We start from the raw sequence: 12,462 nt of genomic DNA, 5'->3' as shown, positions 1-12,462 counted from the left end.
TGATAATAGTTTAATAAACAAACAGTAAAATTTATTTACATTTTAGACCTCTTTTTTTATTAAAATAGCAAAAGTAAATAAGGATACAGGAAACTATACATGAAGGAAAATGAAAAACTATACACAAAGGAAAATTATTTTTGTACACCTTGGTCAAGATGCAACATACTACAAAGATAACAACATTCAGAATGAAAAATCTTATTTTTATCAGTTTTAATGATATATTCAATTTAATCTATTCTCTTAATTACCTTCCTTAATAACACAACATATAATATACATATATATTTCGTGAGTAATGAAAAACATCTATATTATTTATTATTGCTTAATCAACGATGTAATCTAATATAAAACCATAAAACAATTACAAAATATATCAATATACACTAATCAACAGACAAAATTTTCTAGATGAGTTACCTTTAACTATTTAAAATTTATCATTTTATTACAAAAAGAGCCAGAATAACAGAACAAAGTCTTTAAGACAAAAGAACAATGTGTTCATCTTCATCCAGTTAAAAATAAAATTTCATATTCATACAGAATATTGAATACAATTCACATATAAAATAATATGAATATAGTGAGATATTACAAAATCTTTAATTTAATATTAAACTACAAAGAAAAATAAACACAATTTCATGGAATTTTCAAGTGTTTTCATTATTATTATTTTTTTTTTAAATGGCAAGAATATATTTAAAATATAATTCATTCAAACAACGATAATTTACATCTAAATCTCACCAAATTCCAAAAAAACATTTACGTATTATACACCATTCCTAAGGAAGCATAGATTTTATAGAATTTATTTAATTTTCTAACCCTTTATCCACATAAAATCAATCTTTATTAATAATATATAAATTTATTTTTAAAACTGTTTTCAATATTTTTTTAAATAATAATTTAATATCTATCTACAACTATAACCGTCTTTTACCTGCAATAATTTCTTGGTAAAGTTCTTTTGTCAGTGGAACATATTGACCTTTATGAGGATCCATAAAATATAATGGATCAGAAATCTTTGAGGGATCATACCCATCTAATTGAAGATCTAATTTCTTCAGTTTAAATGTAGCTGTAAAAAAAAAAAGAGAATAAAATTAATCAATAATTATATATGTATTTTTTCTTGTATATAATAATAATAATAATAATTTTATTTGTTGCATATGTATAATTTTACATAGTATAGTTATGATACTGCTATATTCTGACTTTATAATTAAATAGAAAAATTTTAAATAATTAACAGAAGTCTTAGTTTATTTAATTAGAGAATATAATAAATTATAAACAATTTGCATTATTACAACTACATCAACATAAATTATACTATTGATGTGATAATACTGAAAGTATTCTTTAACACGTTTCTACCTGGAGGTTGCGGTGATATGAAAGGGAAGATATCCAACAACATTAAACATAAACAATAAGAAAATCATTTTATGAGAAAAGAGATCATTTATTAAAAACATTTTACAAAAGTACACAAGTAAAGAAAATAAATTAATGAGATGGTTATGTTTATTTTTCATTCAAAAGTTTCTCCATATGTGGATCTAAGTTAGAAAAACACATAAGAAAATTGTTCTCAAATGATAAAAGACAATTCCTATATTTAGTTTTTACTACAACCATACAAGAAAAACCCTTTTTCACAGAGGTAAAACGTAACATAAGGGAATAAATATTATTTTCAATACTATAACTAAATTTCCATATACATTTTGACAAGTAAGCCAAAACGTATCTAAATCAGATGTGAATTATAGTTATAATGTTTTATCGGCAGACATTTCAATGAGGTGGTTATGAATCTCAACTGGTAACTTAGTAGCAGCAACAACATTTTCACTAAATGGATTCAGTATCTATTTCTTCAAAAAAAATCATTTTTATCTTCCTGGAAATACTCCACTAACTGAATTTTTAGCTTACACAAATGCATATTTATGCTATCCAAACTGTAGAGAATAACAGTGTCTTCTTCATCCAAAGTTTTCTCAATATAAACTGAAGTGAATGGAAACATATCAAAATTTTTACTTTGAAGGTAGATAATACAGATATCAAGTTTCTTAGTGAAAGCATGAACTCTGTCTGTCATTTATAAAATATTTTTATCACATCCTTGCAAATTCACATTCAAGTCATTTAAATGTGAAAATATATCAGTTAAGTAAGCCATATACTCATTATTCTGTAAAACATTGAAAATGGTGTTTGTTTATCCTGAAAAAATATTATTAATCCATCTCACAATTCCAATAACCGAGTTAATGCTTTCCCTGCAAAAACCATCTGACTTCTGTATGGAAAAGAGAGATGTTTTCTTTTTGTGCATTTCATCGGATAGTTAAAAAAATGGCCTATTTTGTAATAGTCAACTTTTAATAAAATTAACAAGTTTTACAGCCTTACATAGAATCTGCTTCAGATTTTTCAGCATATTTTTTGTGGCAAGAGCATATCTGTGAAGAAAGCAGTGTGTCCATTCTGCCCTTGATATAAGACAATCTTTTAATTTTTTTTCAGAAATCCACTGTTCTTTCCTGTTATTGCCTTCACACTACATCACTACATACTGCAATACATTTTGTCCAAACTATGTTATAGTTTTTAGTAGCTTCATAAAAAAAAAAGACATTGTTCTTTTGTACAACCAGGAATTGATTTGTAAAACAACAAACTTTCTTTGATTAACCTGTCCCTGTCACATTCACATTTCACAAAACATAAGAACTGAGAAATGTTTGTAACTTCTGCTAATCTATCAAACTGAATACTAAAAAATTCACTTTAACTCGCTTCTGAATTATCTAATCACAAACATTGGCAACCATGTCATTCATTTGCCTTGACACAATGTCGTTAAAAAGCAGACTTTTTTCAATTTGTTTCTTTCTTCCATGCCTATTAAAGCATTAACCATTTCAATACAGCAGGCAATATGAGGTTTTCTGCAATTGTATGGGGTTTGGACATCTGAAAAATGCTAGAAGATATCTGTAATATAAAAAAAAAGCTAAAAGATATTAGGGTTATAAATGAAATACAGTCAATTTATATAAGTGTAAATCATGTTAGTGGTCTTAAGTTTGTTATAAATAATTACAATTAAATAAAAATAATTAGAATTTTTACCTGTCAAAGGAACATGTTCAATAACACGTAGAAAAAGAGGTCTTGCATATGATGGTAAAGAATTTTTTATTCCGTCTTGTAAATGAGTTATATTAAGTTTTTTTTCCTCATCAACTATAGCTGCCATTCCTGCTTTACCTTCAATATTTGGTATCTGAAACATATAGCATAGATAAAATGTTAAATTTATTTATTTTAAAAAGATGATAAAATGTAGGTTAGAGAATGAAGCTACAAACTAGAAAGAGGTACATAACTAGTCACTGTAAAAGCAGTGTAATATACCAACTATACGTTAGCAAAGTTATAAGTAAATAGTAAATATTAACATATTCACTATATACTTCAAACTACCCTTACAACTCAACAGCATCATTCCATAAAAAATTATTCAATATTACATCTATATACATATATTAAAAATAGTGAAAGAGTTTTTAGTAATGAAATAATTGATTATACGAGGTTTGATAAAAAAATATGTGAAATGTTTAAATTTCATAGGCTGTATAAGTCCAATTGTCACAATTCTTTTTTGTTGTGTAGGTAAACTTGTTCCTAACATATTTACATTGGTAGCCATATTGGACTGTTAGTTTATAGTTGGTTGTACATACTTAGTTTATAGTTCATTGTTGAAAAGGTTACACATGTTTTGGTATGATTGACGATTTTTAACATGTGGGAAAAATGGAACAAAGAATCTGCATTAAATTTTGCTTTAAGGATGGAATAAGTACAGCACCACATTGCAATTTTTGAATGCTGCTTTTGGCAATTTTTCTACGAATAAAACAAGAATTTACAAGTGCCACAAACATTTCCATGAAGACACTGAAGATGATGAGCGCCCTGGACGTCCCAGCACATCAATATCCGACGACAAACGTTGAAAAAGTGAAGAAAATGATTATGGACAATCGCCAAATCACTATCAGAGAATCAATAAGGATTACTACTTGGGAGTTCTATGCTATCTGCATGAAATGATTTGAAATACCTGGATTTGTGGCAAAACAATTCATAGCAATTGCATCATGATAATGCACCTGCTCACACTTCACTGCTTGTTCATGAATTTTTGGCCAAAAACACCATTATGACGCCTCAGCCTCCATATTTCCTGGACATGGCCCACTGTGATTTCTTCCTATTCCTAAATCTGAAAAGAACCATGAAAGGTAATGTTTTGTCAACATTGAAGAGATAAAGACAGAATTACTGAAGATGCTAAACACTACACCAGAAGTTGCATTCCAGAGGTGCTTCAAAGATTGGAAAAAGCGCTGGTACAAACGTATTATGTCTAAAAAGGAGTACTTTGAAGGTGACAAAATCAATATTGATGAATAAATAAAGATTTTTTGAGGAACTAAAATTCCGCATATTTTTTTTATCAAACCTCGTATATCTTTAAATAATATAAACATCTGAAGAAAAGAAGCTACTCCACCTACTTCATAATACTACACTGAACAGTGGTGTTGCTAGTTTCTACTTTACCTGGAGCAATGGCTTCCCTCCACCAAAATCCCATATGTGCATGCACTGTATAACACAAAAAACAATGATAGTTGGAAGGAGAGAAAAGCAAAAAAATGAGACTTATTTGATGATTTCATGGTTTACAATTATTTTTGATTATTAATACTTTGAAAATGTTTCTATTATTTCATATGTTTATTATTGATTTACACAAAAATGGTGGGCTATTTGGTGCCTTCTACACATTGGTACCCAGGAAATATGCCCCACCAGCCCTATAGCTTTGCCCTATAGCTTTGCCCTATAGCTTTACCACACTTAGCAAACTTCTCCATTGTTTATAAAAACAATTGCTAAGATGTGAAGATACTTGAGTTATAAAAATATGAAATTCTTGATTATCAGGAAATAAAAAAGTAAAAAGTTATAGAAAGTAACAAATTATAATGACAAATGAGACATTATTTAGTTATGGATATTTTTACTTATATTAAAATATTTTTCAGCTAATTTTGTGGCCATCATCGCTAACATCAGCATTGATGTTCTCCACTAAAGTTTCAGGGAAAGTTGTTGCAAACTGATTTTTGTCTGAAATGGAAATATGTATTTAGAATGTAAGCAGAGTGAATAAGATCTAAAGTTTCTTTTCATTTAGTATAACAGAGTTATGTGGTTTTCTTGTTTTACAATTTTTAAGTTTTTAACTCATTTGGTCCTACATCTGCACCATGATGTGTAGAAATAATCTTGTTTACCATACCTGTGCACAATTTGGATGCTTGCATTTAGTCACAATAAATGATTACTGTCAACTGAAATTAAATAAGTAGTATCTAATTTCCTGCACTCCAGATGAATTTTAGAGGCTCTAATGGAACATATTTTTATTTGTCCAGGCGTAAAATGAGTGTGGTGTTCTAAGAAGTTTTTGTTTTTTTGGCATTAGTTGGTTGCTTTTGTTTACACGCACACTTCTTATTTTCTCATTTTTTTCTTTATATTCCATTCTTGATTTTCTTTTCCTTTACAGTTTTTACCCTCCACACATTCTTCTACACATGAGTGGAACCCTAGACACATATCTAATTAATAAACTGGATATCTTAATAACTGGCTCATCAACACAGTTCATCCCTTTACAAGATTCTGTCATAAATTTGTCTCTTCTCTTATTCATATTTCATTGACCCATCTATTTCAATATTATCCTGTAGAAACATGATTCAAAGGTTTGTATTTTTATATTTTCATATTGAAAAATATTTAAGTTATGTTGATCTTCTACCTTTATTATTGTTTGTATCACTATCATAAAACACTGATTCCAAACAAGTACAAGAGATTGAAAAATCTCTTTCTAATTTTTAGAACTACAATTAATACTAACTGATCTCTTTTCTGTATGAAAGCTCCCTTGCTTACGCCAATCTGCTTTTGATATTTGTGTTATTTCATCCATCCCTTGTAATTTTAATCCCTTGTATTTTTCCTCTTTTAGTGTACGCCTCTGCAGAGAGGCCCTCCGGGCAGGCAGCGTCTCGTAATGGGATTATTAGGTGACCAAAATTTTTTACCTCTTGTGTAAAAATATATTTTTTTTAATGATGAAAATTGATATAATGAAAGTTAAATTAGAAATTTAACTCTAGAAATTGACACTAACAAATCAGGATTTTCCGCTAGTGATCGGTACATTCCGGTGCCTACTTCTTTATTATAGTTCATTATTTTATGAAGAAAAACAATCACATAAATAAATAAAAAACATGTAAAAAAAATTTAAAACACCACTCTTAAATTAAACACACTAACTTGTAAAAAATAATTTTATGACGGTATTTCAGTGTCTGCATCCCACTCTTTAAACTATTCATCCCGCATAAGAAAAAAATGGTAAAAACATGAAATTTTTAATTTGAAGCTATGACCTTCACATAAACTTACAAGTCTCACCACCAAAGCTTGTTGTCAAATCCATTCTGAAATACTGTCCTAAAATTATTTTTTACATTTTAGTGCGTTTAATTTAAGTGGTGTTAACATTTTTTTTTTTTTAAATAGTTTTTTATTTTCTACTTTTTAGTCTTCATAAGTTTATATTTTACAGCTGCACTAAGGCACAGGTTTCAACGTATTTAGTAAAAGATTGGATCAGTACATTTTATGGTGGGTGAGTGTAATCAAAACATAGGACTAAACAATTTAATTTCCAGATCACCAAGATCCGGCCAGAGTGTACCCAATGCATTAGATAGTTAGCGCTCGATCTGCTGATATATATGCCTTAATATACATATCAGTTTCAATCTTGAAAATCAGTTTAGAGGTTGCCGAGATATTATGGTGGCACCCTATTACACTCCCTCACCAAATTTCTGAACGGGGCTCCAGGGGCACTTGATAATATCTCATCCGACAGGTACCATTGGGAGTGGATGGGGGTATCGTCTGGGGGTCGTAAAAATGTTTCGTATAAAAATTTTAAACAGTGTATCGATATGTAATAAATATAACAAATATAAATACCACCACAAGACATGTACTAATGAATCAGTTTTTTCCGCTAGTGATTTATCATTCCGATGCTAAGCTAAGGAGGACGCACACACACACACACACACACACACAAATGTTGTTTAGTAGGGTAAGATTTCTTAACATCCTCCTTTGTTTCTAACACATTTCATCACCATTGTTTAGTTTTATTTATTTTTAAACAGAATTTCTCTTATTGCAATAAATCCACATCATTCAGTAGTTTTCAAATTATCTTTGGTACCTGCAAAAAGAACAATGTCATCTGTAAATGTTAGAGATGTTCTTTCTTTATTCTTTTTCCTTGGATTGTTACTTCATTCTCAAATTTGTCCAACAACAGTATTGAATCATCTATGTACAAGCTGAAAAAAGAGAGACTGCATCCCTGTCTCACTTCTTTCTGAATCAGAAAGAAGAAGATTTTCTAATCTTATAACTGCAATTAGAATCCTGTACAGATTGTAAATAGCACACTATGCTTATTTTTAAAATAAGATTTAAAGAATTTTAATCCATTTTACATTACCATAATTTCTTAAATGATAAAAAGTATACAAACCTCAACACCATAAACTACAGCATCTTTTAGCCCGACTACATTACTAATAACTGCTTCTACTTCTGAAGTAGCAACATTTTCTCCACGCCACCTGAATAAAAAAATAAATTTAAGAATTAAATATTAATACAAACTCTGATATTAATAAAATAAAAACTAATCACTTCAATAAAAGAAAGATTAGTTATTAATTTTATAAATTTAGGCAAATTTCTTCTTGATGAGATAATATGCAAAGAACTGAAAGTAAGATAGTTACTTAGATAGTAAGATAGTTAGTTAGAAAGTAAGATAGTAAGAAAGTAAGATAGTTAAAAAAAATTAATTCAGTGATCACAGTTGCTGAATATTTTATAAAATCATATTTTTATAACTAAAAAGTTATAAGCATTGCGAATAAAAAGAAAGCAATACTTTAATCAGTGTTTTATTAAAGAGGCCAGACAGAATAATGCGAATATGGATCTAATAACTGATTAGACTTTATAGGAAATATTAAATTAATGAAAGCTGAACAACAATTAAATACTGTTGGGTTAATACAGAAATAAAAGCAATATTTCACAGTTACTAAGATATTATGACTATTATTCACTATTTACATTCTGTAATTGCTAATTAAACTGGATTAATATTTATGATTAACTAACCAAAAATTTATTAACATTGTAAGTTGAAGGTGTACACTCAGGCTCATGTTTCAATATGTTAATTTTATTCATCATTTTTCCATTAACTCATTATTTTACTATCTACTACACAAGATAATAAACCATCTTTCAGGAGTTAGTTGTGTGATTTCTCCATGCAGGAAAGATAGATCATCTCTTTCACCTTAGTAAATGAGCAAAATTGCTCAGTGTGACCTCAATTTTCACCTATCTCTTCATTCCCTCTGTTTATGTGCCTAGTTCAAACTAAGCTGCCCACACTGTGGACTCTTTACCTGAAAAATTTTTTTCTTCTCTAACAGATGTCCTCATTATGAAGTGTTCACTATATGAACACTATACCACTCAGTATTGTCTATGTTATTTATAAGGAGCTTAAATTCCAGCTGATTGGCTTTGAATTGGCCTTGGTTATCTAATCATAACCACTTCAGTAACAATAACAGAAAAGATTTTTGAGAATCCAGATCTAGTGGAAAGTTCTTAGGTACATTACTGAATACACCAATCAGACAAATGATATACGTAATATCATAAACTCGCCATAACAGCATTTAAGAACCATCAAAACATCTTTAATTAGTAAATTGGATCCCTTTACAAGATGCTGTCACAAATTTGTCTCCTGTCTCATCTCTTATTAAAATTTCACTGACCCATCTATTTCAATATTCTCCTGTAGCAACATGATTCAAAGGTCTGTATTTTTATATTAAAAATTATTTAAGTTATGCTGATTTTCTATCTTTCTTATTGTTTGTTTCATTATAATATAACATTGACTGCGTACAAGTACAAGTGACTGAAAAATCTCTTTCTAATTTTTAGAACTATAATTAATGCTATTAGATCTCCATCAGTGAAAGTAATATCATACAAACAGCTACTCTTATAGAGTAATACAGAACTATTATATAACAGGATAATACAAACAAACTCCACTCAATTTAATAAATTTATAATATAGACATTTGCCTGTTAATTTTAATTATGCAAAATCATTTCATTATTTAAAAAAAAAGACGACAGTAAAATTTTATTAACTGGGTGATAAATGAGTTTGAAATAACAATCAAACAAGGGCCACTTTTTCTATAACTAATATACAGAAAAATTAGTAGGTAATAAATAAATCACAAAAATATGAAAAACATTTTCTTTTCTCAGCTAAGTTAAAAGATTAAGTCATTTTGATGAACTGCATAATACAACGTAAATTATTTAATGTATTTCAATAATTTAGCTATGTATGTATGGCTAATTTATTAGTGTATATAGCTATTTATTAGTGAATGTATATTATAAAGTATTTATTATTTAACTATTACAGTGTGATTATTCCTACCTGAATGTATCGCCAGTTCTGTCCTTGAAGTAGTAATAACCGTATTCATCTCTCATCAATAAGTCACCTGTGATTACAAAGAAATATGCTTATATATTTCAAAATAATTTCTTTTTTGTTATTTTTGCAGAACTGAAAACAAGTTTTTTATTCATATCCCATTATAGAAATATAGCCAGATATAATTATACTGCTTCTTCAAACTGCCATAACTTCTAGTAAATTGTTTTCTCTGAGGGGATGAATAAAATTCATCCACCTTATATTTGGAATTTATAGTATTTTGCAGCATACAAAGTTCAACAATGCTTCACCAATTCAAACTACTAATTACATTTAAACAAATTCTCTTTCTAACTTCATTAATTTCTTTTTTACTTTACGAATATGTATTTTTTAGGTTTATTATTAATCAGCTAATTTTTTTATTATTTCCATTATTAATTTATTTAAAGATATTGTCAGGTGGGCGCATGTGCGCGTTCTGCATGGCTCAATCAGGATATTGAAAGATTGTTGACAATTTATAAATTTATATAATTATCGTTTACTGATTAAAAATGTTCAAATTACAACCAAGCAAATTAATAATAATAACAATGGTGACAATTACAATAATGATAATAGTAATAATAATAATAATAAGTGATAATAATAAAACAGTTAATGAACACAAATATTAATACAATAATTACAATCAAATAATATTCAGGATAATAGTGGTAATCGATAATTACATGACATCAAACAAAACATAATCAAAACAGTAAGCATGACGTAAAAACAGAGAAAAATACATAATGTAATCAACAAAGATAACAATCAAAATTATTACACGTAAATAACAACACATCAAATAGTGATAATTATGTCTATAGTAAGTGACAAATACAGATTAGACATAAGAGAGTTTAAAATAAATAATCATTCAGAATTTATTCCAGGTATATAAACAGAAAATAGTATTCAGACCCACTAATAACGAAACCGCTAGTTTTAACACTTTTTAACCACTAGTCTTACTTGCAAACCCCTTTTTTTGTCTATCTTAACAGTTTATGAATGAAGTCTATTGCATTATTTCTTTCGGATATACACTTATAGTTTTACTATAACTCACCGATAATACTTTCTTGTTTACTAAATTACTCTTGGTGTTACCTTAATTATATCGAACTGAATACGCTCCTCGCTGGACTGACATCTTGCACACTTGCTCGCATACTCGCACCTGTGACACTCCATGCTGGACCGTCGTCGTACGTCTCACAGCCTCTCACTGAACTGCCCTTGTAGGACCGACGTCTCCCAGATTGGTTCACAGATTTTCGCCGAACTGCACTTTTAGCTGGTCTAACTGGGTTATTTATACTGTTAGCCTCTTTACATATACGATCTGACCCAAGTCAAAGCATGAGAAGAATCAACCGAGGCTTTGTTCCCGTAAATTCTAAGCCTGGTCCCTTCTCACCGTACAACAGGTGTGTACTGTGTGTTAAGGGGTAGTACAACAAAAGACAATTGTAAAACTGACCTATTCTTGACAAAAAGAGAGTTGGTTTGCTTGGTATTTCTCCTGCCACCACCCCATTCGGTCAACCTAAAGCACAAGATCGAATGTCTGTGCTACAAACGGCTACTGAGCCTTGAAACAGTTTAGCGATCAGTGTCCTAATTAGCTCCTAGAGTTAACCTAAAAGCATGAGCAGAATAAGCGTGGTACCATCCACCACTCGCTTATATGTCCCACCACCCACTTGTCATATATCACTAAAATGAGTAGGTGCACCCCGTCAACTATTTAAACATATATGATTATCAATAATTAAATTTGCTGCCATGCCCAGGCCGCTGAATATCCGAGCAAGTACCTGTCAACCATTAAACCGCTTGAAGCCTTAATCTGGCTGGTAGCCAGCCATATATCTCAGCTACTTTCCTACAGCAGCGCGGTAGGAGTCTTTTCCCTTAGACAAACTACTGATGTCAATTGAACAAAGCAACCGCATCAAGGAACTTCCACACAGTCTGACAATGTGGCTCTCACCACATTGACTCACTGCTTGTGAGTGGCCAATTTTCCCCTTGACCTTTAAGTTCCAGGGTGGCCTACGTTCTGAGCCCCCCAAGAGCTGGGTAGTCAAACAACATGTGTTCGTTCGACTGGACCTCCCCACAGATGCACAGCTCATCAGCTGCCAGGCAGAACCGAAACAAATACTGGTTTAAATTTACATGGTTAGAGACCTTCCCTTAGTCATGGCGTGTCATTCTTGCTGCCATGCTTCCATCATGAGGCTGTAAAGTCTCCTCCGTGTAGATAGGCAACTGTTCAAAATTTAGATCCAATGCATTGAGATCACCGTTCCACTCCGTACAGGCCCGGCTCGAAGTCACATCCCAAATACCTTGGCCTCCCTGCCTCTTCGCAATTTCCACATGGCCGCCTGAACTTTCACCACTAAATCGATTGGGAGATCCTTTCCCAATACAGTGGTAGCCTCGTAGGAGGTTGTTTTAAAAACACCAGTGTATACAACTAAGCTGGGCACTCCTTAAATTCTGAATAAGTCTCAATTTCAGACAAAAAGCATTGTCCTTTTTGTTCCTTTCTGGATCCTTCCAATTAAATAAATTTTCTACTACTTTTATAATTAGCAGGAATCCATTATTCAGGCTCACTATACCGG

At 30.3% G+C, this 12,462-nt stretch overlaps 1 protein-coding gene across 1 annotated transcript in view; it reads right to left on the bottom strand.

Moving 5' to 3' along the window:
• Positions 1-201: 201 nt before the first annotated feature.
• The window catches only part of LOC142334177 (long-chain fatty acid transport protein 1-like), a 194,267-nt gene continuing 182,006 nt past the window's right edge, over positions 202-12,462 (bottom strand). The window contains exons 10-13 of the mRNA XM_075381986.1: positions 9,773-9,839; positions 7,757-7,847; positions 3,172-3,325; positions 202-1,099 (exon numbers count right to left, since the gene is read on the bottom strand). Coding sequence (XP_075238101.1) covers positions 942-1,099; positions 3,172-3,325; positions 7,757-7,847; positions 9,773-9,839 — 470 coding nt within the window. The 3' untranslated portion in view covers positions 202-941. The remainder of the gene's footprint in view (positions 1,100-3,171; positions 3,326-7,756; positions 7,848-9,772; positions 9,840-12,462) is intronic.

This window comes from Lycorma delicatula, chromosome 1 (genome assembly GCF_047948215.1).
Source record: "Lycorma delicatula isolate Av1 chromosome 1, ASM4794821v1, whole genome shotgun sequence".
Classification (NCBI taxonomy): domain Eukaryota; kingdom Metazoa; phylum Arthropoda; class Insecta; order Hemiptera; family Fulgoridae; genus Lycorma; species Lycorma delicatula.
The sequence above is the reverse complement of the archived record's forward strand: the minus strand, read 5'-3'. Positions and strand labels throughout refer to the sequence as shown.